The sequence below is a fragment of the Phalacrocorax aristotelis genome, chromosome 8 (assembly GCF_949628215.1).
Source record: "Phalacrocorax aristotelis chromosome 8, bGulAri2.1, whole genome shotgun sequence".
In the NCBI taxonomy this organism is placed as follows: Eukaryota; Metazoa; Chordata; class Aves; order Suliformes; family Phalacrocoracidae; genus Phalacrocorax; species Phalacrocorax aristotelis.
In genome coordinates this window covers 23,745,388-23,772,287 of record NC_134283.1, presented here as the reverse complement: position 1 = coordinate 23,772,287, position 26,900 = coordinate 23,745,388, and the positions used below count along the sequence as shown (strand labels likewise).

At 55.8% G+C, this 26,900-nt stretch overlaps 2 protein-coding genes across 4 annotated transcripts; one reads left to right on the top strand and one right to left on the bottom strand.

The window, feature by feature from the left end:
* The first annotated feature begins 3,282 nt into the window (after positions 1 to 3,282).
* On the top strand, positions 3,283 to 17,461 carry ENKD1 (enkurin domain containing 1). Of its 2 annotated transcripts, XM_075101962.1 has the most exons (9): positions 3,315 to 3,967; positions 5,022 to 5,131; positions 7,965 to 8,089; positions 8,389 to 8,613; positions 9,881 to 10,053; positions 13,495 to 13,656; positions 14,847 to 15,016; positions 15,948 to 16,084; positions 16,593 to 17,461. In XM_075101962.1, exons 3-9 carry the CDS (start codon positions 8,005 to 8,007, stop codon positions 16,751 to 16,753), a joined length of 1,113 nt encoding a protein of 370 aa, XP_074958063.1. In that variant the 5' UTR covers positions 3,315 to 3,967; positions 5,022 to 5,131; positions 7,965 to 8,004; the 3' UTR covers positions 16,754 to 17,461. The 2 variants fall into 2 exon arrangements, with proteins under 2 accessions (XP_074958062.1, XP_074958063.1); XM_075101961.1 differs by lacking the exon at positions 5,022 to 5,131 and having other exon boundaries at positions 3,283 to 3,394.
* Positions 17,462 to 19,847: 2,386 nt separating this feature from the next.
* Positions 19,848 to 25,453, bottom strand: LOC142061204 (partitioning defective 6 homolog alpha-like). 2 transcript variants are annotated; one of them, XM_075101959.1, is made up of 3 exons: positions 25,140 to 25,450; positions 23,740 to 23,962; positions 19,848 to 20,925 (listed from the first exon to the last, which is right to left on the bottom strand). In XM_075101959.1, exons 1-3 carry the CDS (start codon positions 25,200 to 25,202, stop codon positions 20,138 to 20,140), a joined length of 1,074 nt encoding a protein of 357 aa, XP_074958060.1. In that variant the 5' UTR covers positions 25,203 to 25,450; the 3' UTR covers positions 19,848 to 20,137. The 2 variants fall into 2 exon arrangements, with proteins under 2 accessions (XP_074958060.1, XP_074958061.1); XM_075101960.1 differs by having other exon boundaries at positions 20,058 to 20,922; positions 25,140 to 25,453.
* Between the last annotated feature and the right edge of the window lie 1,447 nt (positions 25,454 to 26,900).

Sequence of the window (26,900 nt, the reverse complement as noted above, 5' to 3'; positions counted from 1 at the left end):
CTTCCCTCACACACTGGTGTGGATGACCCTGCCACTGTGGCTTGGACGCTTTGCTGGTCATAAATAACCACCTGGATTTTGGGTTTTACACCTAACGTGGCCCCAAGGTTTTGGAGGTGAGCCTGGCCAGCTGGTGAGCAGGAGTTAAGCTGTGCAGCATTTATCAATGATGGGTGGGAGCACAGGGCTGGATGGTCCCACAAGTTCCACTGGCTCTCCTGGAGCTCTGGCTGCCACGTTGCTCCCCCATCACCCACGGTGGCACTGCCAGCCTCTGAGCAGCAGCTGGGGACACCCTGGAGCATGTCACCAGGACGGAAAACCACTCTACAAAGAATTGGCTGGAAGTTATTTGGCTGCCTTTTCATGCAGACGCTCGCAGATAACTATTTAGGGTCATTTATTCTCAGCTTGAGAAAGGCGTGGGAGTAATATCATGCCTTTTGTTTCTGGCGAGCAGGCCCAGGCCCAGGGACATCCACCCTCTGCAGTAAGGAGTTTTTCCCATTACTTCCCCCTCCTCAACTTTTGGCACGCATTGGGATCCTGTGTTTGCACCCAAGGCTCACATAGGGGCAAGGGCCATGCAGGTGGCACCCAGGAACAAAGCCTGTGCTCATCTCAACTCCCATGTCCAACACAGCATCACCCTTCACCTCCAAAGCTTTGATGTTGGGGTTCTCCAGGGCTGCAGACAGCTGAGCAAGGACATGCCCAGGCTTGCGGCCACCATGCTGCCACTCCTCAGGGCTCCTCACCAGGGCAGGAGGCTCCGGCACCAGGGCTGACATGGCAGCTGCTCTAGGCCACCAGCGGGGTCTGTGTGCAGACAACATCTCCATGAGTGTTTGGTTTGGTATGGGGGCTCACCCCAATGCACGGTGCTCTGCCAGGCTGCAGTGAGTCCCCTCTGCAGGGACATGAGCACTGGCCGCCTCTCCCTGCTGAGCTGCTGGGGCAGCAGTTCCCCTCCCAGCCCTGAGTCTGGGTGGTGGCTTTGAGGGGGCTCAGCTCTTGCCAGCACAAGGCCCCCATGAGCTGCTCCAAAGCAGCCATCCCTAGGAGCTCTCCTAATGCACCTGGAGATGCAAGGAGGTGAAAACCTCCCAGGGCTGAGCTCAGCTATTAGTCCCCTACCTCCACCACCCCACTTGTTCAGTAAACCTGTAACTGACTCCCTCCGCACCCGCCCTGAGCTGCCAGAAGACCCTGCTGGCCCCAGCACACCTTGCACCTCTGCCTCATACCTCCTTCAGGCCAACCATTGGCACCCAGCCCCTGGCCAAAGCCTTGGCATTGCCTCCCCTTCCATCCAGGAATGAGGCGGGGCAGCCCCTAATAAGGGACATTATATTCTGCTCTGTTAAGGACTACCCCTTTCTGATTTAACCTCCGTCCAGAATTCATTCCCTGTTTGCCTGTTAAACGACATTCAAACACGATTTCAGCATTTCCACTGACTGACTGCAACCCTGAGAGGCTGCAGGCACTCATTACCGACCCTGAGTATCTCACTGCTGGTCTCTCCACACGCCTGCTTCCCTGTCCAGCCACGAAACCTCCAGTGAAGTGGTCCTGTGCCCAGAAGGTAGCAGGGGGAGGACTGGTGCCGTCCACTGAAAGCCGCAAAAACCAGCCGTGAGTGCTTTAAGCCACGATAATGGGATGAGTGGTGTCACTTCCAAGCCTGTCCTCCCCACCTCTCCCCTTTGAGCCTCCCCCATGCCCCAGGCTGGGGTCTCAGGATGGTTTGAAGGTGCCAGTTGGGCAAGAGATTCCGGAAGACCGTTAACCCCTGCAGGGGATGCACTGGCAATAGATCCCACAGATCTGGGCTCCTGTGTGAGAAGGGAGGTAGAGAAACTGGAGGCTGCTCCCTGGAACCTGGGGGACACGGAGGAGCTGGGCCGATGGGGCTGGCCGTGGCAGTGACAGATGTTCAGGCATCCTGGGGATGCTGCAGCCCTGGGAGGGGTCGCCAGGAGGTGGGGAGTCTCCATCCTCAGGGACAGAGGGGGTCTGCAGGATATGGCTGCAGCCATCTCAATCTAGCACTGGTGACAGCCCTGCTCTGACAGGGATGAGGGACCCCAGTGGCCCCCTCACCATGAATGCTGCTGCAGGGTCTACCAAGACCAGCACCGAGTTCCATCCCTCAAGCCAGCAGCGTGGAAAACACTAGGATTTTGTTTGACTTTTGAACATGGGAGAGTTCAGGAGAGACTGACTGTGAGCAGAGAAGTGGCCTCTGTCTTCATGGTACCACGGCAGGAGAAACAGGCTCTTGCACAGCTCTTTTATAAATATGATGGCATTTTATAGCCTGGAGAAGGTGATGTGGCAAAGGGGTGCTTCGGCAGGCAAAGGCTGACCTCAGCACCTGTGTCTCCTCCGCTCAGCAATATATGCGCTGAAATTTGTTTGAACACCTATGTCCAGAGTAACAGCACTGAGAGGTGCCATTATGAGGGAAAAGCATAGTTATGGGCAAACACATCCACGCCCATCATGGTCTCCTGGTGCAGCAAACCTGGCTAGTATTGTCGTTCTACTGCTTTTGGTTTGACCAAGCCAAGGGACTCTTCTGTGCTCGCCCAGCAAATGATGGCCTTTCAGCTCGAAGGTGAGCACACCCTAAGTCAGATTTATCTCACAAAATAAAAGTTCAGCTACTTGACTTGGAAAGAAAATGACAGACGGGAGAAATAAGTACTTCACCAAAATATACCTCAAGACTTGTTCTGTAACTGCCTTTCAGGGCTTTCTTCCGAGACATACACCAAGTTATGCGTGGAAGTTTGGATACTGGGAGCCCATTCCCACATTTTTTGCTTGGTGTAGGTGCTTGGATCCACCATAGCAGCCGTGTTCTAAGCCGTAGGGTAAGCACAGAAGCAGAGACAGGCTTTATAACCAGAATTCCTCAGTCCTATGAAGGCTGGGGTAAGTTGGGGCACGTTGGGGCATCCTCTGGCCCCCAGCTCCCGCCATCCCCAGGCCCTGAGAACTGGTGGGGTTCAGCAGCCGGCGGGTGTAAGCCGGGCAGCGATGTCTGACAGATCTCCCCAAAAACCTCGGGGAAAGCAGAGGCTGAGGGCACGGGGCGAGGGAGATGAACCTTGGCTGTAGGGCCAGCCTGGGAGGGCGCTGAGCAGCCCCGGGGACGGCTGACGGGCGGGGTTGGTCCCGCCTGCGGGGGATCGCGCTCTTGTGCCGCCGCCGGCGGCGCTGAGGTGCCTGAGCGCCCCGGGCCCGGCCCGGCCCGGCCCCGCCCCCCGGCCCGGCCGGCGGAAGCGGCGGTTGCCGGGGAGCGCGGCGGGGCCGGGCCTTTGGCTGCCGGCGGGTGGACCCAGCCCAGGCCCCAGCCCGGCGAGCTTCCCTGCGGCCTCCCTCGGTGAGTGCTCTCGAGGGGAGCCGGAGAGGCTCCTCACGGCCTCGGTCCGGGGCTGTCCCTGGGGTGTCCGCCAGGCCGCGGGGCGGCAGAAGCTGGGGGCTGCGGGGGAGCCGGGCTGGGAGAGGCCAGAACGGAGGACTGGGGCCGCCGTGCCCCTTCCGAGGGCAGCGCGGACGAAGCAGAGCCCTAGGGCAGCCTGCGGCCCCCGTCGGGGCGCACAACGGGGGCTCCTGCCCACCCGCCGCTACTGCTTCAGACCTTGACGGCTCTGACTCCTCCAGTTCTGCGTTTCTGGCTGCGGCTTTCCCGCCCGTCCCCTCCCCAGGCACAGGGGGAACGAAAGGGACCACGAACGGTTTTTCCAGGGTACCCAGCACTGTTCAGCGAGGTCTTGGATCTTGGCACGTGCCCCAGAACAGGCGTATCGATTTCCCATGACAACGCAGCCAGGGGAGGCTGCAGGCTGCCACACACAGCTCCAGTCTCCATCACAGGACCCAGTGCTGCGCATCAGGCTCTGTAAACTCGGCACATGGCTTGACCTTGCATCAGAGAGGAATCCCACACGTTAAGGTGGGGCCTCTCTTGTGTTGTCCTTCCTTGCTCTCCTGAGATAGGACTTGGCTGCAGCTTTGCAATACCCACTTCAGTCTCTGCCTACCTTCTAGGGCCGAGCATGGCCCTTGTTAGACTCCTGCTCAAGGCGGCGGCTGCTGCTGCAGGACACGTGTTTGACTCCTTGGGGCAGACTGTACGAGCTGGCTTTGTTCCTAAAGGGCTGTTATTGGATGCATCCTCAGCTCCTAGAGAACAGATGTCCCACCTGCAAACAACAGTACCACTGTACCTGGCCCCCTTTGTTTTCAGAGAGAAGAAAGAGAAAATGGGTCTTGGGGACTGGCAGGTGGGGAAGAGCTGAGGGAACCTGCACAGGAAATGGTATTAAAAGGAGAATATTAATATCTCCTATTGCAGTCTGCAGGGGGTGGCGAGGGGAAAGCATAGGCATGGACTAACATCGCTGGGTAGATTCAGAGCGTGCTGACCTAATTTCCTCAGCCCCAACTGTGCAGGAGGTACAGCCCCAGATCCATGTGCCCCTCTGTTTAGGTGCAGCCCTGGGCCATGGCCATTATCCTGCTGTTAGTTTCCATTTCAGCTCAGACTACTGAGGGAGGAAGCAAACAACAAAGACCAGCTGAACAGAGACTAGTCCTTTGATAATACTGCAGATGTCTTGCTCTGCTTATCACAGCTTATCACAGCTGTGGGACTTTTTTCCCATGCTTTTTGCAGAGATTGGCTCATACAGGCATGAAGCTGGTCTTGCTTTAGCTCTGTGTGTGGTAGTGGCTTCCTGGCCAGGGACCCAGGCACAGTGAAAATGTGGAAGAGGGAGTGCTTCAGGGTCAGACGCAGCAGGTTCAGGGCCATGAAAAACACCTGTCAAAGCCTTGTCTGTTCCTATGTTTTGAAGTTTCCTTAACTACAGTGTCAAAAACAAGCCACAAAAGGAAGCTGTGGTTCATAGATCTCACTTTATCAGGGGCATAAGTAGCATTTTTACCACTTGGTAAGCTGGGGCAAAGGGCACAAAGAATTGAATTAATGGTTCCAAAAATTACAGGGGTGCTCTTCTGGCAGAGATAGGGCTGGAGCCTGCATTGCTGGAATGCCAAGCCAGGATTAAGCTGTGGTCCAGGCAGGGAAATGAGCAGCTGGCCAGGCTCAGAGAGGGTGAGTAAGCACTGCTAAACATTCTGGGTTACTCTGGCAATGGTCCTGCTCCTCTTTGCAGCTGTGCTGATTTCAGGTGAGCAGGGCTGGTGGAGCCCTGTGGCTAGGAGCAGCATTGCTGCTTCCCTAGCGAGTTCTGCAGTCTGGCAGGGGGTTAAGAAGAGAGAGGAGTTGCATACATATATATCTGTTTTCCTGGGCTTAACTGGACTGTGTTTGTAGAGTCTGCTTGCATCTCATAGCCTGAGAACACTCTAAATGGTACCTTTCTGGTGGCAACAGGTTGGATACTGTATTCTTGATGTTTACATTTCTAACATGGTGATAGAGATCCTTTCCTGGGTGCAAATTAGACCAGCAGTCGGGTCACTGCTGAAAAGAGCTGGTCCTGTTCCCTCTTCCTCTGCATTCATAAGCACGTGCTCTTGCTGTGTTTCCCCTGCGCTTGCTCCAGTGCTTCTCTGATCCCCTTGTGGAGGTAACAGCACTTTTGGACAGAAGGTTAAACGGGCAGAAAACTAACCAGCAAAAGAAGTCACTTGGTTCCTGCAGGGGTAGTGAGTTGAATCAGCTCAGCACGGGACCATTTGCCCTACAGAGCTGTCACAAGAGATGAAGCAGAAGGATGAGAATGGCAGTGGAGAAGGTCCGCACATTCCCTTTTGGCAGAAGTGAGCCATAAGGTTCTCTTCACTTCTGTCCCCTGAATATACTCGCAGTCGACAGGAGCAGAGCAGTAGCTTGGGAAGTCTGTACTGATCATTGGTAACTGAGGCTTGGCTGCTGCTTCTCAGGGCTGGGAGGCTAAGGCTAGGGGCTTGTGTCCCACGTGGGTGAGTTTGCTGGAGGTGAGTAGATAGGCAAGACGCTTACTGTTGTAATAAAGTTGTCTGATCTTGCAAGATTCCAATCCAGAGGCGACGTGACTTGCAAATCAGGGAGTGGGTGTCATTTGCAAATTCCCTGCAGCAGGGCAGGATGCTGTTGGGACGTGAAATGTGACTTGTGTGAAGGTAGAAAATGAGCCTTCCATCCCCCACCTCCCATCAACTTGCCTTTCCTCCTTCAATCCCCCACACTAATTGTCTGCTCTGTTACAGGTCTTGATTTCAGCCTGTCATTTTGCATGTAAATTATTGGGTTTGAATGCAAGTTCAGATCAAGATCATATGTGAACTTCAAGACCAGTAGCTGTTCTGGAGTGATCTCATGGTGAACACTCAGTTGTTTTCTTTTTTCTAGAATAAGAGAGCCTTAGTTGGATCCATTATCAAGGAGAATAAATAATATCAAGACCGTGTGCTTTTATCTCGGGCTGAGAGTCTGGGTCTGCTCTTCAAAAATAGCTTTTCCAGAGTAGCTGGGTAGAGTCTGTACATGCATGCTGGTGTGCAACAGTCAACATTGCTTATGTTGCCTCTGCAGTTGTGTCTGGAAGACAAATAACAGCTTTTTGCTAATGGGTCTCATGTCAACAGGGGTGATTTAGCAAGGAAGACTGCAGTGCATTAGTTGCTATGACTCAGACTCGCTCAGCCTTGTACTGATTGTTTATTGGTTTATAAATCAAACTGCAGATGCTGCATCCCGACAGTGCTGGCGTGCCGAGGATCCTGAAACGGGTTCTTCCCATAGAGTTGTCTCAGAAATCTTTAAATTACTGTTTCGAGAGTCAGGGCATGCAGGTTGTAGCCCCAGCTCTTACAGCAGTGACGCCAGTCAAGCTGGCCTGGTGCCTTTCAAAATCATGGTGTGACTCTGATGAGGTATCGAGGCTCTTGTATCTGCCAAAAGCTCACCAGCAGTCTCGGCCTGTTGGCTCAGCATCCTGCATGCTCATTTTCAAGTTTCTTGTAGGCAATAAAACGCCGTCCACAAGGTTTTGGTGAGCATGGCGGGGAAATAGATGCTGGCTTCTCCTGTGCTGGAAGGGTCTGTGTTCCTCCTGTTGTGGGGAGAAGAGAGGCAGCAGGGACCGGTGTGGCCAGTGCAGGGATTTGTGGATCTGTACTCGTCCCTGTTGATCTGCATTGAAAAGTTATTTAAAAATGAAAAAGATGTTTTTCTAAACAGGTAACTCTCTGTTCTCCCCAAGACCCAAGAAACCAGCTGGGCTTTTTTCGTCTCAGAACTCTTCCCTAGAAATTCGACGTCTGCCCCTCCACAGTCCTGGAGCGAAGTGTCCTTTCCTGAGTGAAGTGTCTCAGGTCCTTCTGAGGACCAGTCCCAGCTTGCACAAGGGTGGTGACAGCACTGGGATGTGTCTTGTGAAGGATACAGCAGAGGGGTTTATCTGTGTGGGGCAGGGCCTTCAGCTTGCTTTGGGTAGGTGTGTTTGAACAACAGGAGCTATTTAGAAAGAGCCCAAAGTGCAAGACAATTCAAATCTAAGGCTAGAATGTGTCAGATGATGTCCAGCTACTTTGTGTTTCCTGTTCACTAAAGGCACACAGGGCAGTTATAGCAGCTCAGCTCCTGCTTGCATGTCTGCATTAAATGTTCCTGTATGGGAGAGCAAAGCCAGGAAGGATTTTCCGTACTGAAGATACCAGTATTACAGCAACCGCAGGCATTTCAGGTTCAATGCCAGTAAAAACGCTGATTAACCCCACAGTAGAGACAGTGCTGCTTGAATCTTTGATCCCTTGCCTCACCTGCATGGAGTCCAATTTGGGGTGGTTTCCTAGCTGCAGGTCATCTCTGTAGCTAGGTGTGAGCTCTCTAATGAAGGTCAGAAGTTCACATATATATAAAAAATATGTAGCTTCATCTATATATATATAAAACGTAGCTTTTCAGTGGCTCAGTGAGCCCTGTTCTTTTCTGTTCTCAGTGGTGGCTGGTTTCTGTGGCAGAGGCACAGCAACGGCAGGATGTGTGAAGGGCCATCGAGGATTTGTGGACCCATTCCTCCAGACCCTACGCTCTTTCCAAACTATTACAAACGCCCCTTCTCAGGTGAGTCCTTGACGCTTGTTACAGTTGTGCGGTTTTGTACTTTGGCATAATGCAGCTTGCACGTTAGATGTCCCTATTCTTTGGCATCCTCAACAGTCTCCGCTCACACTGGTGCAGGTCCTTCTGCTGCCTCATGCATGGTGATCCTAAAGGTGGTCTGTACAGCAGGTTGAAAGATGGGAAAGCATAAGGTGGAGGTGGGGAGGGGAGGGGGTCTTCAGCATTGTTTGTGTGCTGCGGGTGAAGAAAATCACGAGGTGAGATTGTTTCCTGATAATCTCCTCTTTCTTTCTCTGTAGCTCGAGGGAGGCTGGAAGGGAATGCTCAGAAGCTGGATTTTACCTCTGGCCCCCTAGGCCCAGTTCCCAACCCGTATCCCGCTTTGGGCAGTGCCCACCAGATCCAGCCAGCCCCTCGCATTCGCCCTAGTGGAAGGGACTTCCTGGAGAAGGGACAGAAGGGGACGCTCAGTCTCTTACTGCAGCTTGAAGGGGTCTCCCTTGATGGGGGGCTGCCAGTCAAGAGTAAGTACAGCTGAGTTGCTGCTGGCCTGAGTTGTGTTTGGGGCCAGGGATGAAGCATCAGGGATTTCGGTGGATCCCTCAGCTCTGCTGCCTGAGGAGAGCTTGAGCTTCTCAGGGCAGGTCGCCGCATCTCCTCTGTTTGTCCTGGCAGTGGTGTCCCTGGGCCATCACCCCTGTTGGATCGGGTGCTGCTGTGGCCTCCCTGACTCCGCTGTGGCCCAGGTCTGCAGTGGGGAGACTGTAAAAAAGATGCTCTTTAGTTTGGACTTGAGGAGCTCATAATGGATGAGAGACTATTGAGAGATGCTGGAAATAAATCACGCCCTTCTAGTTTGCTGCCTCTGAATACAACCAATATCTTTGTAGTCAAACTAAAGATGGATCTTAAAGTATAAAGGTTATTTAACCTGGGGAAATCTTTGTTGTAGAAGCCAAGCAGGATTTGGGAAGGCTGTCTGTACGTGTAGATACTGAGAACATCTTTGTGAAAGACGTTCCCTTCTCCAGGGAGGTCACCCAGAGTACATTCAGAGGTCCAGGGAGGATATAAGGCTGAGCACTGGGTGCCACTTGCTTGGCTTCATGTGCTGGCATCGTCCCTAGCCCTGCCTGGGTGCCAGCTGGTAGTTGCCACAACTGCTGTGCCGAAGCAGGAGGGGAATAGAAGAGGGTCTAGCTGCATCCACTGAGATCTTCCAGGTCTTGGGGAGCCCAAGGAAGGATCATTTTTGATTCAAAAATAAAAAAATATGCTCTGTAGTCTTGATTATGTCCTCCTGAATGTGGGACAGTGGCTGACCCTGAGCCTGAAACTGGGAACAGCATGGATTGAAGGCTCTGCAGCTGCCATTAACCAGCCCACTCTTCACTTCAGAAATTCCATTGGATGCTGAGCTGGGAATTGACCTTGCTCTAGAGAGGATGTGGGCATGGCTAGTCTAGCATAGCTCGAAATGGGACAAGTGAGTCACGTTCCTTCAGAGCAAGGGATTCTGTGAACACCAGTGATGTGCACAGACCTGTGCTGATGGTCGTCTGGGCACTGTGGGATCCTCAGGCAGAAAAGGGTCCATCTGGGAGTGTGCATCTAACATGGGAAAAATGCACAGATTGCCTAGTCTGCAGGAGAGGGGAGAGCTTGCTATTTCTGTGGGTGGTTGGACCAGCTTTGGAGACAGAGCTGTGGGCTCTGGTGCCAGTGCTCCAAGAGACTGCATCCTTTGGTAGTGTCTGAGGGGTGAAGGCTGTGCCTCCCCTTGCTGTGCAGGGAAAGAGTCCAAGGACCACGAGAAGGAAAATGTGAGGCGAATAAAGGAGATTCAGAAGAAGTGCAAAGAGAAGGAGCAAGCCCGAGAGCACAGCCAGCCCAAGCCTGTGAAAGCTTTGTGGAAGTCCCAGAAATATGAATACGTGGAGTCAAAGGTGAAGGCCAAACTGCAGGTTGGTACCCACTGAGTTCTTGAACTCTCCTGGCCTGGAATGCAGTTCAGCCATGAGGCTCTGTGGGATGCGGGTCTGGGGGCAACTCAGTGCTGAAGCACAGTGGGCATATGTGACAGTGGGGCTGTGTGCTGAGCAAGAACATTTGTCTCAGGTCTGGAGAGCGATTGCTGTAATAATCCCCATCCTGTCTGGCCATGTAGACCCCACACACAGGGGAAGCTGGGAAGAGGAAAATCTCATCAAAGCCTCTGCCTGGAGGCTTCTACTTGGCCATTTGGTTGTTGGGGTCTAAAGGTGGTTCCTGGGGCATGCAGAGCAGCCCTCACAGCTGTATTCCCTGCCTAGAGACGCATCCATCCTAGAGGCTTTGCATCTTCCTGATGTTTGGGGTAATGCTAGTCTGGGGTTTGTGCCAAATGGCTGTGGTACTCTGCCCCATGGATCATGGTCTTCAGAGGTAGGTCTTCAGGCTGCATCAAACATTGGTCCAACTCTTTTCACCCTGTGGACCCACAGTGTGCCGTATATCTCCTCATTCTTCTCTGAGTGATTGTCCTGGTGGGTAACCACTGCACAGCATGGGCGCGCAGACATCTGCAGGCAGCTGAGGTGGAGGCCTCGTAGCTCCACCACAACCTGCAAGGGTGTACGTACCTCCTGTCCTCTGTACATGTGCTTGTGGGAAAAGGAATGCAGGGCTGTGCCTTGTTTCCTCAGGGTTTCTCTGCTGCTGAAATGATGGGGCATCTCACTTTGAAGGTTTTGGCTCACTTTTGGCTACTTTCTTTTTCTTTCTCTGAATAATTTTTTCTCCTCTGGTGAGATCCTCATGTTTAAATGTTGGAGGGCTTTGCAAAATGCACTGAAGCAATTGCCTTGGTGTAAGTGTACCTGTTTGTGCGGAAAGTAAAGTTAAGGCCCACTGGGAGAGGGAAGGAGAGCTCCATCACTATCTTTGGGTGGATCCACCGTTATCAGTCTGGATCTGGGAGACCCCTGTCATCCAGGTGACCTCTGTGTTCCATTGGCCTCTTCCTTCATCCAGAAGTAGGCACAGCAGCTCCTACAGATGGGGTTGGTTTCCACCACATGGCGGGTTGTGCCCACCCTCATTATAGTGGTCTCCTGGAGGAGTGGCCTTGGAGCTCCCTTCCAGCTCAGCCTCGCCTGGGAGAAGCTCCCTGAGGAAGGGGAAGTGTAGGGCTGTTGCTTTGGCTGGTAAGCTGGTGGCTCTCCGGAGTAGCCTTGAACTGTTGGATCCTGCATTCCCACTCGCCTCAAGATTGTCGGCTGCCAGGAGAGGGCTTTGCCCTTCCGTGAGTCCTTGGTAGCCTTCAGTCTCTGTTCTATCTTTGCAGCCAACCAGGCTGTGTGGACAGGAGTGGCACAGCAAGCTGCTGCTTGTGCAGACAGTGAGTGCAAGCTGGGTCATGGCTCAAGCACTGCCACTTACACAAGCCCTCCCTTGGTGCTCCCTTCCTTAGCTGGAGCCTTCAAGTTCCTCCTTATCCCTGCATTGCTTCCCTCTGGTCTGTGGCCATTGGGCCAACTTTTGACACTAAAATTAAGCGTGTGTATAAAACAACTGAAAAAATTGGCAAGATGATATCCAAGCCAGTGGTTCCAAATGCTGTGTCCCTTCCTCCTGGTGTGTCACCAACCTCTGATGTCCATGACCCTTCCACACATGGCAGCAAGCCTAGCTGTGCTTCAGGAACACAAGCCTACGCTCCTGTTTGACAAATCCTCTGGGTTAGAGGAAGATGAGGTAATTTCTTCTTTTTGTTTTGGGGAAAGGGGGTGGTCTCTGCACAGGCAGTTTATGCATGGTGCATTACTTGTGCTCAGCGGATTCCCCTGGAGAGAGGTGGCAGGAGGCCGTGGTGCTGACTCAACATTGCTTTAACTGTTGCTGTGGCTCTTCTAGAGCTGGGGTGTTCCCTGTGAAGGATCTCCATCTTCTGTGGAGCTGCTGCTCAGAGTTTAAGTTGATTCTTGATGTCTAACGCAAAGTTTCTTTTCTTTCATCTGTGCCCGAGGCTGATAATTGCAGCAGCTGCCTTGAAAAGGGCTCTGGCAGTCTCAGTGCTCCTGTGGAGGAAGATGGGGCACACTGCACTCTGCTAGCATGCTCCTAAGATCACAGAGTTACTTGACTTCTAACCGACCGCACTAGGTAGAGGCACTTCTCATTAACTTACTGGAGAGATCTGTGTTGCCTGGCTCCTGTTGAAAACAGAATGATCATCTTCGGACCATGATCAACCTAGGCAGTGCTGAGGGCATCGCATACCCTGGTCCTTACACCAAAATCATTGATGTTACTCTCCTGTCCTACCTTCAGTCTTCAGGTCTGCTGAGCTAAGTGGGCCAGGGAACAAGGAATCTGCCTCAAGGGGACTGCGGTTCAGCTTAGACAGCAGCTGAGACCTTGGGTACCTGTAAAGATCTGGAGGCCTAACTGTACAGCTCCTCTTCTTTCCAAGAGCAGAGCAGTGCACTGGTTGTATTTAAGGTCACCCACTTGCCACAGCATCCTTCCAATTTTCAGGGTTTGTCTGGGGACTGCCTCAGACAGTCTGTTGCAGACTGCCTGTTAGACATCGAGGAGTGTCGCCTTGTGCCAGTGCTAACCACGGCCTTTGAAGATGCCTCCCAGATGCAATTCCACCCTCGCAAAAATACCAGACTCCCTCACTCTTTGCTCTTCTTTGTCTAGAATAGGGTAAGTACAGATTTGAGGTGCTGAACAGAAGAGCACTTGAGAACAGCATCTAATTTGTGTCAGCTTCATGCCTGCCTGTGCCATTTCATTAAACCTTGCTGTAGCAGGGCTCTGTAGCATGCTCTGGATTTATGGAGGTGGGATGGCTTCTTCTGGGAGTTCATGTTCTCTAGTGTTGCCAACAAGGGAGGCTGGAAGTCTCTCAGCATGCTTACTCCACGCTGGCATTTGCCCTTTTCACAGGAAGTTTTCTGCTTTTTAAGGAGTTATGATCATTGTCAGTTTGGACCGTCCATCCATTTATATTGTCGCTAGGTCTGGCAGGTATCTCTGTTGGCTTATCTGGTGTTGCTTTCCTTTCATGTCTGCCAGATTAGTCAATAAAGAGGGACTCTGCAATCAATCCGATGCATGCATTTGATCCAAATAAGTGTTTCTGCAGATTTTTTCCCTTTTCTTCTTTTTAAGTGTTTCTTTACAAAGTTCAGTTGCCGGGTCTGGATTTGTTGCTGTAGGCAGTCTGGCTTTTGCTGCCTGTGTACAGATTGCCTTCTCCCAAGAACTTCTGCCAAGTCATGGCAGAAAGAGCGTGCGGTCATTTGCTTGCTGGAAACCTGTGGTTGAGCTTGTGGTTGACCACCCAAACTTCATTGGGTGGGTTTCTCTTTGCTCCAGCCTCCCTCTGCTAATGTGTGTTTTCTCATCTTTCCCAGGAGAGCTCCCCACCTCCAAATCCAGAGGCTCTGAAATTCCTGAGGGCATATTCTCGCTGTGGCCCTGGGATCAAGCCATGTAGACCACTTTCGCCAAGGCCTGCCAGAACAAAAGCAGGGGCAGATGCAGAGGCTCCAGAGGCACTGGGTGCTGAAACCAAGGTGAGTTGCATACTAACTGCATGCTCCCAGGGGTTTCTGGTGCTCATCCATTGCAGGGGTTTCTGGCACTTATCCGTTGCTCCTGCTTTGAGCTTTTCATGTGTTCTTCTAAAGTGTTGGGTTGGATGTGCTGTGTGAACAGGGAGATCTGTAAATACTGTTTCTGAAGGAACAGGGCCTTGGTCATTGGGGTGGTGAGATGGGCAATCATTTGTTGCTAAAACTACTGTCTGGTTTCATCCTTGCTTGTAGTTAAAGAGATCATCAAGTTCCCTTTGAAAATCCCACCTCCTCACTGTAGAAGTGCCAGTGATCTCAAATTTGCTCCTCCTAGGGCTTTGCAGGAGGTCTTGGGGATTTGGAGACTGCTCCCACCTTAATCAAAGGAGCTGTGGCTTCTGGACGTTAGATAAAAATCTGGGATATGGGTGTGCTTTTTAGTAAGGAGAGTTAAATCAGTATTAATAATTAAACCTTTCAGGTAGTCTTGTCTGGGAGGTCCTAAACTGTTCTGTGACTCGTGTCTTCTTTCCTTGGTTAGCGTTGTTGGTTCCCAAATGGCATGGAGTGGCATAATTTAAACAGGACATAAAGTCCTAAGGAGGAAAACCAAGAAAAGAAAACTTTAAACTCAAACCCAGCAGCCTTTTCCCCTGTCTTCATGGTCAGAGGAGCCATGATAGAGGGTGCTGTCTTTGGGGAATGCCCCCAAGGACTGGCGAAGTTCTGGCTCTGTTGCATTTACTGCTCTGGCGAGGGCCTGACCAATTTTTCCCCTGACCTTCTACCTGCTCTGATGGGCTCAAAACACAGCAGTGGGAGCCATGTGAACTATGTCAAGCCTGGTTCTTCCTGTCCTCCTGGCGTTGAGGGCATGGGGTCAGCCTGGGGACCTCAAAAAGATGGGATTTAGATTTTGCCTGGCTTTTGGTGCCAGGCAAACCATGGCATCCCAGGTGTTTTTGGCACTTACTCTGGTCCTGGTTTCTTCTCAAAACATGGCCATAGCTCCTGCCTGTCTCTCTGTCTCCTGAGATGGGATGGGCTGAGGGTACGCCTGTCCTACTGTAGTACACCTGCAGTTCTGTATCTTGTGTGGGTGCCTTTCTGCTTTGTCCCTTGTGGGGACATGGGCAACTGCCTGCGTGTATGTGCTGAGATGGCCCCTGCTGCCTCCCTCCCTCTTCCAGATCCAGGTGGAGGGAAAGAGCATCGACTTCATTAAGCACAATGCCCGCAATGCCAAGCGGGCCCCACTGCGGCGGTCCCACTCCCTGCAGGCGCTGGCTGAGCTGCTGGAACAGAAGCACCGGGAGCAGGAGGAGTACAACGCCAAGCAAAAGGGCCATGTCCCCCAGTAGTATGTATGCCCCTGTCTGGTCCACGAGGCTTTCTGCAATGAGCCCACTTCCCTTCACCACATCACCCAGCTTCTGCGTAGAAGTATGGGGGCTGGGGACAGAGGTGCTCTCACCATATGCAAGCAATGTGATTTACTGTGGCCTGGGGGATAAATGTAGTCCTTCCTGATTTCTTGACCTAATGAGCATCCCATGGCCAGGGTGACTGTGCTCAGAAAATAATTTTGTCTCCTCCTCCCTTGCTTGCTGTCATACAATGGTGCTGACATGGGGTTGCTCCATGTGCTCTGAGAAGTGTGCTCCTGCCCTTTCGTAAGCCTTGCTCCACATGACACAGCTTCAGTATTAAGAGGTCAGTGTTTGGAGAGGCAGACAGCTTGCTCTGCCTCACAAATGTTCATTCTGCCTTGGGCCTGGAGTCTGAGGAACATCCAACTAGTGACTTGCATTTTAGGGTTCTGAGTGGAAAAACAGTTCCTGGGTGACCCTGCTATAGGACTGACCATGGTGTCAGTCCTTTGGCTCTCTGCTGTGCCTGCTGTTCTCTGCCAGCATCCCTGGCTGTGAGCTGCTTTGTCCAGCTTCATTCTGTCACCTGCCCACAGATGGTTTTTGAGAGGACTCGGTGGCCTGGGCCAGAAGCAAGGATCAGAAGCCCTTGTCTGTGGGGAGCTCATTGGCTTCAGAGTGTCTCTTCCAGCAGCCCTTCAGTGCATGTGGAGCATGTTTGCTAGTCCATGCGTGTGGGCTAAGCCCTGGTGTATCCCTCCACGGCAAGGGCATGTGCTGGCAGGGTGGGTCTCTGTGGTCCTCAGGCAATGATGTGGGGGCTAGCAGGGTTTGAAGGGCTCGGTTCCTGGCCTCTCCCTGCATCCCTGGGTGACCTTTCCTGCCTGATGTGCTGACACGTGCCTTCATTTGCCCTGCCAGTCTGCTGGAGAGGAAGGAGCTGTGGTGCAGACAGATGGAGGAGCGGCTGCGAAACCTGCCAGATCCTGACACACCACCTGGTCATACCATGATGCCGGAGGGCCAGCGGCTGGAGACCCTCAGCAATCTGAAGCAAAGTATGAGGAAAACAAATAGGGAATCTAGCTCAGAAAAACAGGTGGTCCTAGCCAGGATTAGGGAGAAGAGAGTTCCGGGGCACAGATTCCTGCCTCTTGGAGAGTTGCCTGGAATAAGGCATGTAGCTGGGATGTGAGCTGTGTGCATGGAAAGAGCAATCTCCTTCAGGCAGGCTACAGGATTGGCTCTCTGGAGCAGGCTTGTCCAGTGGACCTGATGTTCAGGTTACTATTGCTCTTAAAATGGAAGAAAGATTTTGGTTGGAAGGGGTCTTCAGAGGTCTCTAGTCCAACCCTTGGTTCTTCAAAGCTGGAGCAGGTCACTCAGGTCCTCACCAAGCTGAGCTTTGAATTAGAAGGGTGGGTATCCTAAGTCCTTGTTCCAGTGCTTCCACCATTTTTAATGGCTGAGGATGAGGTCATAGCATTAGGAAAAGGATGGATTTCTTTGCTCTTCCACTTACACAATGTTGGGTTTTTCTGGTTGGTTTTTTTTTTTTTTTTGCAGGCCAGGAGCAGCTGATAAAGGACATGGTGATGCTGCCAGTGCGTGCAGACACCCTCAGCATGCAGCAGAGGCGAGCAGAGCTGGAGAGGAAGCTCTCCCAGATAGAAGAGGCCATCAAAATTTTCACAAGGCCCAAGGTCTTCATCAAGCTGGACTCCTGAGCCGGTGGTGCTGGGTGTGTTGGGCTGCTATGTGTGAACATCCTTCATTGCTGGAAAGGGCCTATCATCGCTTCAGGAGGGAAGGAGAGCAAGGCAAGTTCAGGACCCCAGGCCCACGCAGGTGCCAATACGGTGTCCAGTGTGCAGCCGGCTTCTCTTGCTCACCCTCCAGTGCTGTGTCTTGTCCCCAGAAAAGGGAGTGAGGTGCCCTAATATGCTCTCTGCTCTGTGGTCTGGAGAACAGTTGTCTCTGTGCTGCTTCACTCGCTGAGATCAGCTCCCTGCTCTACATCCATGGCATCACCTTTTATTTTCCTTTTTTTTCCCACTTCTAGAAACTGTTAGGAAGTCTCCCGTGCTGCTGCCTGTGGTGTTCCGTGTGCCCCTCTTTCTCCTGAGCTGGCCCATGGTCATGGCTCATTCTGGGCACCTGCAGACCTGTCTGCACAAAAGCCTCGTGCTGTACATCTGTCATGCATGCCCTGCCCCTGAGCAATGAACCCATCCTGCTCATATAGCCTCTGCACCTTCTGACCTGCTGGCTGGGCTCAGCAGCTCGGGGACAGCTTGGGGAAAACAAAGAGGTGCAGAGCTTCAGTCCTTCCTGCCCTTCACTGGCTGCAGGGGGATCTGGCAGGATGTCTGGAGAATCATTTGCTGTCTGTGGGGGTAGGACATGCTCCAATAAAGCATTGTTTCCCTCTTTCAGTGTGTGTGCAGCTCCCACCGGGCTCAGCAGGGTCTGAGGAGTTGTGGTGGGCAGCAGAAACCAGCAGCATTGGCGTAGTGCAGATGGGGGAGAGCTGTGGGTCTCCTGGTCCCATCCCACATTCTGCAGAAGCCTGAAGCGGCCAGGGAGATTGGGCGACACAGCACTGGGGTGCTGAGGCATGGTGGTAGATTTGGAGTGGAGAATGGGTGACGTCCTGCCAGATCTCCCGCTGGCAGGCTGGCAGGATGAGAGGAGATGCCGTTGTGGAGGTGAGCTCACTGCCTCCTTACCTTCAGATGCCACACAGGGCAAACCTTTGTAGGGATCCTGCTGCATGAAGCATAGAAAGATTTAAGCTAGAAGGGATTACTGGAGGGCTTGGTCCATCTCCTGCTCAGTGCAGGGCCAGCAGCTCCGCAGCCTGGGGCCTTGTCCAGCTGAGTTAGGAAAACCTCCGAGGACGGGGTTGCCACCACCACTTTGCTGGGGCTCTGTCCCCGGGCTGTGCTGCCCTCAGGGGGGACACTTTTTCCCCTGAAGTCCCACCAAAATTTTCCTTGTTGCAGCTTGTGGCTGTTGCCCTGTCTCCTTTTGCTGCATGGGGTGGGGATGCTGCAATGGTTGCCCCAAGTAGGTGCCCTTTTGCACAGGGTTACTCCATCCTGGGCAGGATTTTGCAGGGTGGGGATGTTGCAGAGTGGTCCAGCCCTGCCCTCTGCAATGCCCTGGGATTTTGGGGGCCAGTGCTGCTGCCAAGGGGCCAGGGAAGCTTTTAGCACTCGAGGGCTGGAGGAGGTGAGGTGCCAACCGGAGAATCACCCCACACTTCCCTGGAGCCACCCTCAGGGCAAACACCACAGCCAGGCTGAGCTGGCTGAATAAGACTGGTGCTGAGAGCAGCTGGGGACCATGGACACCAGCCCCTGTGCACCTCCCTGCCGTAAACAAGTCTGGACTAACCAGCCCTGCTGTCTGCTTTGCTCTCTTGCCTGTCTGGGCCCCAGCTGTGTGCCCTGAGTGTCGCCCCATATGGGAGCCCCAGGGCTGCCAGCCCCAAGGCTGCCAGCCTCAGCCCTTGCTGTTCTTCCTGCTGCTGCTGGCAGGGCTGGGATGGAGCCCCCCTTTCCCAGGGGAGGTGACTGGCTCTGCCGCTGGCCAGGGTGTGCCCTCCTGCCTGTGCCCAGCATCACACCACAGGAGCCAGGCCAGCGCACCCAGCACCACCTGCTCTCACTTCCAATTGGGTTTAACGAGGGTCATGGGAGAGCCCTTGTGCCATGAAGGGTCTGGCACCATGCCGGTGCCCTTTCTCCCCCTGAGCACCTGTGTCCAGCTTGGGTGAATGGGCTGGAAAAGCACTGCCCTCAGGTGCACCCGACCTTGTGCCTGGGGTGCTTTGCCAGCAAACATTGCCGGTGGCCACAGCGGGTTGGGGCAGAGGTGTTGGTGCTGGTGCCAAGGGTTTGGTGCTGCAGGAGGTCTGGTGAGAGGGGGCGAAGGCCCACAGGGACAGCCAGCCGCCAGCTAGCCATGCCTGTTCCCAGCCAGGACAGGAGGAGAAGCTGTCACCACTGCGGGTCCAACAGGGCCCAGCAGCACCTTCCTGCTGGGGTGTTGCTCTGTCCCTCCCTGCAGGCAGGAAGGTGCTGGTCTGGGGCTGGGCCAAGCCAGCAGCAAAGCAAAGGCCAAAGCCACCATCATCCCAGCATTTCGGTGCTGGGAAAGGAACTGAGGGTGCTGGGAGCCCCAGGTAAGCGGGAGGGATGGGTCTGGCCCCGCTGAGCTCAGAGCTGGAGGAGGAGGATGGAGCTGCACCATCACCAGCAGCATTTACTGAGGCTGAGTGATAGCCAGGGTGCTGTTGCCAGTCCCTGCAGGTGTCATCAGTGTGTCCCCTGCATAGCGAGAGCACCACAGCACAAGGTGTGAACTAGGGGACCAGGCAAGGCTCAGTGCATTGCACCACCATGCCAGGCTCGCTGCTAAAAACATCCTGGACATGTGCTGTGGGACAGGGATGTGCAGGAGGAGGGATGTGCCCCAGCACCTCTCCAACCGCCCCCTCCTCCCCGCAGTGGGCCTCACTGGGGTCACCCAGAGAAGCCACAACCTCCGCCATGGTGGTGCGGCTCCCAGGCCCTGCCTTGCGCATGCAGGGCTGGGGTAGCCACCCACTCTCCCCCTGCTCCTGGGGACCTGCAGAGCTGGTCGTGGGGTTCGTGCTGGCCCACAACAGGATGGGCCACCCCACAGTGGGGCTGGTGGGGGACATGCCTGCCCTGTCCCGTGGCACTGGGGCTCTTTCCTGTCCTGGAGGGGGCTGTGCCCTGCGGCTGTTGGGGTTTGGCCCCTGTGGTGATGCGAAGCAGGGACAAGCGGGGTGCTTTCTAGAAAAGGTTTTACTGTCCATTGCAATATATTAATTGATGATGCATGTTTTCATAAAACAGTTAAAAAAACCCCACTTGCTTGGAAGGAGGGGGGTGGGAGGCAAGGGGGCTGGCAGGAGCAGGCGCCACAGCGGGACTCCTGGGGACATGGGTGGCAGGAGAGGGCAGCAGACAGCCCTGCTCTACCCCTGCCCGCCAGCCCCGTCATCGCCCCTGTGCCCACGACCAGCCCAGCTGCAGGGAAACCTAGCTGGCCACCGAGGGTGGCAAAGGACCCCATGGCTATAGGGTGAGGAGGGTGCCGTCCTCCCACCCGCTGCCCCGGCCAGGGCTGCCATTGTGGCTGCCCAGGGACTGCAGGGAACCCCGTGAGCTGTGCGGGGACAGGCTCTGCTGGAGGGGTCCATCCACGGGGCCCCCATTGGGGCATCTCCCGGGGATGTAGTGGGGTGCGCTGTCACTCTCAATGACCAGGTCCCCTTCCTCATCACTCTCGGCCGTACTGTAGTTGCTCAGGTACTGCGAGGCCGGGCTGGGGGTCTGCTGGCTGGGGGTGCTGTCTGTGGACATGCCTGAGCTGCCCGAGGCCTTGCTGCTGCGGATGACATTGTTGCGCTGGTTGGCCGGCTTGACGGTGATGATGAGGTTGTGGCTGTTGGCCACCATCATGTCCGTCACCTGGTCCAGGGACTTGCCGGACACATCGATGCCATTGACCTCCAGGATCTCGTCGCTCACCGCCAGCAGCCCTGTGCTCTCGGCCAAGCCACCCTTCACCAGGCGGGAGATGAAGATGCCGGGCACCTTCTCAACTCCCTGTGGGGCCACACGCACACTGACGCCATCACGGATGTAGAAGCCCAGTGGCTTGTCAGAGCCGTGCTTGTGGAGCCGCACGCGGCGGTGAGTCTCGGGCAGGATGTCCACGTCGATGATGGAGGAGATCTGGCGGAAGTCCTGGGGCATGCCGATGAGGAGGTGAGGCTTAGCCCGGTAGTGTGTGGGGCGCAGCAGCCCCTTCTTCTTCCGCTGCAAGGAGTTTGAGGCAAAGACGCTGGCGTCAGACTCTGCTGTAGGGAGCAAGGGAGGACACAGGTCAGACACTGCAGCTGTCTGAGGATGCAACTGCGTCTGCCCTTGGCCGCAGTGTTAGGGGAGCTGGTGGGAAAAGGGCCCTCATGCATCTCACCAGCTTTTCCTCCCCAGAACATCACCCCGGCTTTTCCTGCAGCCTGTCTCCGCTGGGCCCATCTCCTAGGATTATCCAGCGTACACGAGACCAGGATTAGTGGGATCGAGGCGGTGATTCAGCCTTAATCACACTTTAAGCCAAACTCTGCAGTTTAACACTAGAACTGCCAGCCCTGATGGCCCAGGAGCCATGGCCATGCCCCAGTTTGGGTTTGGAGAGAAGGAACGCCCCCGGCATGAGGCAGTGCTGTGGCAGCAGCCAGCTCCCCAAGGGGGAGTCCAGCCCCATGAGACAGCACCAGAGTCCCTTGTCCCTGCTGGAGCAGGGCCATCACTGGCATGGGACAGGGATGGCTGCAGCTGTGTCCTGCAGAGCCTTGCAATCCCCAGGGATGGACACTCCCCACCTCCTGGAGACCCATCCCAGGGCTGCAGCGTCCCCAGGGCCCCGAGCATCCCAAACTGTGATTTGTGCCACTGTCTCTTATTTTACCATCTGGCATCACCACACAGGGTCTGACTCCATCCTCCTTGACCCTGTCCTGGGTCTGCTCTGTGGGGCCCAGTTCCGCCACATCACCCCCTCGGTCGCATCCACTGGATGCTGGGGAGCATCCCCTGGGCCCTATCTTGGTTTCTCCCCACTCTTTTCCATGGGGGAGCCTGGGTCTGGATGCTGCATTGCTGGCGCATTCCCCACAGTGCCCCTCAACAGCACCCAGATGCTGCTTTGGCTGCAGGGGTTCTGGGGATGCCCCGAAACACAGGGAACACGGGGTTTCTTCCTAGCCAAGCCAGCCTGCCAGGGCTCCTGGGTTATAAATATCTCCCTGCACACGCAGCCTGGCATATTTTTAGCTCAGGGAAGGGCGGCGGAGGCTTTCCCACAGCTATTTCAGTGCATGGCTCCTCTCCAAGGGGCACAGAATGGCTGGGCCAGCTAGGTCCAGCACCCCATGGACAAGCCCACCAGTGGCCCTGGTGATGTGCTGGGCTTTCCCCTGCCCTTCCCATGAGCCAAGCCCAGCTAAGGAGGGCCAGCACCACTGTTCTGGCTGGGCTGCCCCACAGGGATGGCTTCACCCAGTGGGGTGATGGCACAGAGAGGAACCAAGCTGTGACCTTTGCTTTTTGACCCCCTGCAGCAGAGCCCACTGATGGGTACACACCTATGTACACACATGTGTGCATGGCTTCCTGCACCTGGCATGTGAGAGAGGCTCTGCAGCCACATTCCTCACCGACCCAGACTGGTTCGACGACAGCCCAGCCCTGGGATGACCTGGATCCATTTTAAATCAGCTGTGACTCACCCAGGGCAAGCTCCTGGCCTCTCTGCACGCCTCCTGTGGTGCTGCTGGCCCCACCACCCCTCTCCCGCAGGCACAGCCAGGTGCTGGGGCTTGCTGTTGCTGCCTCCTCACCCTCCTTATTGTGCTGCCCATGATGCCAGGGCCACGGCTGCTGGTCCTCTGCACCGTGTAAGCTTGGCACAGTCACCCATGGGCCCTTGCAGGCTTTTCCCAGCAGCAGATGAGGTGGCTCCAGGAGCAGGAGTGATGCTCCTGTGGAAGCCCTGGCACACCCAGCCCCATGCTAGCTCCCCATGCCGCAGCCTGGGTCCAGTCATTGCTCCTGGAACGAGATGGTTCAACACCAGCAGCAGCAGCCCCAGAGTGCAGCATGGGCTCCAGCTCCCTCCTGCCAGCAGCCTGGATCACTGCTGCTGGCCCCCATGCCGTGTGGCTCCAGAGGAAGCACATGTCCAGGGCACCCCACACCACCCTGATGCAAGAGCCCAGGAAAGCTGGCAGAGCAGCCAGGGCTGGCCACCAGCATCACCCCTTGCCCAGGGACTTTGTACCACTAACGTGAGCTGGAAGCATGGAGTCACTCTGGGCACCGTGCCTGGGAAACTGGGGCTTTTAGACCAGGCCCTGGCTTTGCGCACCGTTGCTTGATGGTGCTACTAAAGAGAATGCCTGGGTACTACCAAACCAAGCAGAAGGGGATGGGCTCATCTCCCTGGAGAAGAGGGGATGTACCCAGAGTTTTTGTCACTGGAAGGCCTTCTTCCTTGCCAGCATGCTGCCATCACAGCAATTTCACTCTTCTGCGTGAGGAAGCTGCTCTCTGAGAATGTGCCACTAAGGTCAGGGTGAGCCCTGGGCAGCTGGGGAGGAGACGAGCCTCCTCCCAACACCAAAAACTCAAGTGGCACCTGGCACCCTGAGAGTTCTGCCAAAACAATGGCTGCCACCGCCTCGGGGCAGGGAGCTGGATGGGGCTCCCAGTACCATGCTCAAGAGAGCAACATGGTGTTTTCTGGGAGCCCATGCAAGCCCTGCCAGAAAACACAACTTCAACGGGGTGAATCGCAAGGATTTGCCTTTGCTCGCTGTGGCACGTGGGGCTGGGCTGGTGTGGGTGCCTTTGCCACAGGGAAGGGCTCCTGGGGAGAGCCTGCATGGGTGCCATGGCCCCAGCGGGGCTGTGGGAACCTCCTGGTGCTGCCCACCTCCAGATCTGTCCACTATAGAGGTGGCTGCAGGTCCATGACCAGCCACCACAGCCACCAGCAGAACCCAAACATGGAACCAGTGGTACCACAGGATGCAGCTCATCTCCCTTGATGGGGAGGACGGATCTGGCACCTTTCTCCAGATCTGGTGCCCTTCTCTGGCTCTGCTTACCCTTCTTCTGGATGATGACCCTGAGGAGGGGGTTGGCGGAGGACAGGGCTTTGTGGTAATTGTCGTCATTGTTGATGGGCAGGAGGTCGCCGTGGACGTCCGTGTAGCCCAGGAGCACATCCACCCGTGGGATCTGGTGCACTGTCTGCAGCAGGCAGTAGAAGTCCTGGAAGCTGCCTGTGCCAGTGCGCTTCATGGCAAAGCGGCGAAATTCTGCATCAAACTGCAGAGGATGAGGAGGAGGAAGAGGGTGAGGCTGGGCAGGGCTGGGTCCGGCCAGCAGGACTGATGCAGGCTGCCCCACAGAGCTGCCCCAGGGCAGGTGGACCAGGGCTCCAGAGCCCCAGCAGCACCAAGGCAGCAGCGCCCATCAGCTAGAGCCTGTCCCAAAAGCAAAATAAAAGGAGTGGAGGCATTTTCCTGCCCAAACACCAAAGCGACGAGGCAGAGAGGTGCCTGGACGGCAGAGGAAGGACCCTCTGGCCCTACCACCAGCCACAGTGGGCACCATGCACTGGGAGGCCCTTCCCTGCGACACAGGCTCTGCCATAGCACCTGCTGAGCAACAACATTAATTATTGTCTCCTTCAGTCACGACGAAGGGGAAGCCAATTAAGAACAGGCTGAGGAAGGCAGCTAAGATCACACTACCTGAGGGGGACTGCAGCGATCCCGGGGCAGGTGGTGGCTGGTGCACCCCAGGAAGGAGGGCACCACGCACCCCCAGGGTACCGGGCAGGCAAGGGCACAGCTGGGTGGGCATAGCTGGATGAGGATGCAGTGGGGGAGTGCGCACCCAGGGGTGAGCAGAGGGCTGCGGGGGGTGGGCACAGCTGAGTGAGGTCATGCATCCAGGCAAAAGTGCACCGGATGAGCCCATATCTGGATGAGTGCACACATCTGGGGGGACCATATCTGGGTGGGCACACAGCCGTGCGAGCAGACACATCTAGGCGCACAGTAGGGGGTTCGTCCCTTGCTGGGGGTCCACAACTGGGTGATGGCATAGCCGGGGATATGCGTGGGCACGCACATCTGGCCGAGAGCAATTCTGGGTGCAGTGTCCACCCGGCGTGACCGCGCACCCAGCCCACCCCACCGGCGGGGCCACGCCGCACACCGGGGCTGCTGGCGCCGCGCATCGGCGAGGGCGCGCATCCGGCGAGGTTCCCACGCCGGCGCCGGCGGCGCCGAGCGGGCCCGCGGCCCCGCAGAGCCCGGGATGGCGGGACGCCGGGGACACCGGGGCGGGCCGGGCTCGGGAGGCCCCGGGTAGCTCCGCCGCAGCACAGCCCGGCCTGGCTCCCCGGTGTGCGGTGCCGTCCCACGTGCGCTGCCCGGAGCGGCGGCAGTGCGCCCGGCCGTGACCCGGCGGAACCGGCACCAGCACCTGCCCTTACCTTGCTCTTGACCTCGATGACGGGCTCGGCGGAACGCGCCGGCGTGCGGTGGTGCTTGGCCATGCTGCGGGGCGGGGCGGGGCGGGGCGGGGCGGGTCGGGGACCGCACCGGACCGGGGGCCACCACCGCCGCCGCTCCCGCGGCCACGGGGGATTTTCACCGGCCGTGATGTCACTGGCGAGCAGGCCAGCCGCCGCGGCGCCATTGGCCCAGGCGGGGCGGGAGGCGTGGCCTGAGGGTTGCTGACAACGTCGCTGTGGCAACGGGGGCGGGGCCGGGCGGACGCCACGCCCCCCCGCCCCGGGGGTATCCCGGGCTCGGCGGCGGGACTGGTGTCCCCCTTCGGCCGTTACCGGGGGAGCCCTCGGTGTGTCCCCGCTGCCACCCGGGCTCGGCCCCTCGCCGAGGGACCCCCGGCGGCGCGGGAGGGTGTCCAGCCCGGCCATGCCACACGCTGCTATGCGACATTCTATACGCTGTCCTGCCACACGCTGCCCTGCTGCTCGTTTCCAGCCTCCTGCTTACATCTTTTCCCCTCCCCCAGTTTTTACCCCGGTCCGTCAAGAAGGTTCTGTTCGCGCTCTGGAGCAGTGAGGGCAGGGGAGGGTCAGCCGTTTCGGGTCACAGCTGCTTTACCAAGTGGGGGAGCAACCGAGCCACTCGGGTTCACTGGCAGAGCACTCGCATCCCAGTGCCAGGCTGCTGGGACGTGCTGCCTGAGCACATCTCTTCGGTTGTGTCCGTGGGTGATGCCCTTAGGATGCGTCTCCGGCAGAACCAGATCGGTTCAGGCACAGAGGAGCAGCCCCTTCCCGCTGCAGTGTACACTGCGAGCTCCTCGCCTAACTGAAGTCTTGTTGGTGGGTGCTGGGGAAGCCACCATACTGGCTAAGGGAGCCACTACAAAAGAGCCGTGAAATGCTTCCTAAAGCCAGACACCCAAAAATTACAGCGCGTCCCACTGAATAAACACATTGAACCAAATCCCAGGAATCCCCCTGGCTTGTCTGGATCACACCGTCCTCTGATCCTTGCCCCATCCCAGCCCACAGAGCAACCTTTGGACAGCATGAAATTGCATCAGACCCTGGCATCACCACAGCAGCAGGCCCGCGTAAGCCAGTCCGCAGCTCCCAGAAGGCTCTTCCCCTGGGTGACTGCACCTGCATGAGCAAAGGGAGCGTGCCAGGCTGCGGGGCCACCGGCACCTCCTCGTGTAACCACAAATTCTCTGCTGGCTGCTCCTGCTGCACCGAAAGATTGCTATGCAGTGACAATGAGCCTGGCAGCACACAGAGCTGTAAACTCATCAGCAATTCTGCGCCCTCCCCCCTGGTTTTTTTTTTTTAAACAGAGTAATTGCGTTGAGGTCAGAAAGATAATCCTGCTTTACACCAGGGTTAATGTTTACGCAGGCACTGGTGACAAAAGAAGCTTGCAGCCCTTCATCTCCGATATTGGTAAATTGGAGTTAATTGTTCGGCAGGATGGCAGGGGTGACGTGCTGGTCACGCCTTCTGGTTTGCGCCGTGGACCTGAACCTGCAGCTCCAGAGTGAGACCTAAGCTAAGCAGGGAGTATTTATTTTGCTTTAGTACCAGGAGCTCTGAATCAGCCTCTGGAACTCGGGCATGCGCTACCAAATGTCCAGATGTGGCCACCAACTTCAGATCCATTGGCTCTTGGCTGCTTTGGGTGAGGGCAGCAAGGGCCTGGCTCTCCAGGGGGTTCGGCACCCCCTCACTTGGAGGAGGCTGCTG

Excerpts from the sequence above, each read along its gene's own strand:
- ENKD1 (XM_075101961.1), top strand. The coding sequence starts at position 8,005 with ATGTGTGAAGGGCCATCGAGGATTTGTGGACCCATTCCTCCAGACCCT. Across the intron at positions 8,614-9,880 it reads TGGGGGGCTGCCAGTCAAGA|GGAAAGAGTCCAAGGACCAC; the intron begins GTAAGTACAGCT and ends CTTGCTGTGCAG. Across the intron at positions 10,054-13,494 it reads AGGTGAAGGCCAAACTGCAG|GAGAGCTCCCCACCTCCAAA; the intron begins GTTGGTACCCAC and ends CATCTTTCCCAG.
- LOC142061204 (XM_075101959.1), bottom strand. The coding sequence starts at position 25,202 with ATGGCCAAGCACCACCGCACGCCGGCGCGTTCCGCCGAGCCCGTCATC. Across the intron at positions 23,963-25,139 it reads TCATCGAGGTCAAGAGCAAG|TTTGATGCAGAATTTCGCCG; the intron begins GTAAGGGCAGGT and ends CATCCTCTGCAG. Across the intron at positions 20,926-23,739 it reads GGTCATCATCCAGAAGAAGG|CAGAGTCTGACGCCAGCGTC; the intron begins GTAAGCAGAGCC and ends TGCTCCCTACAG.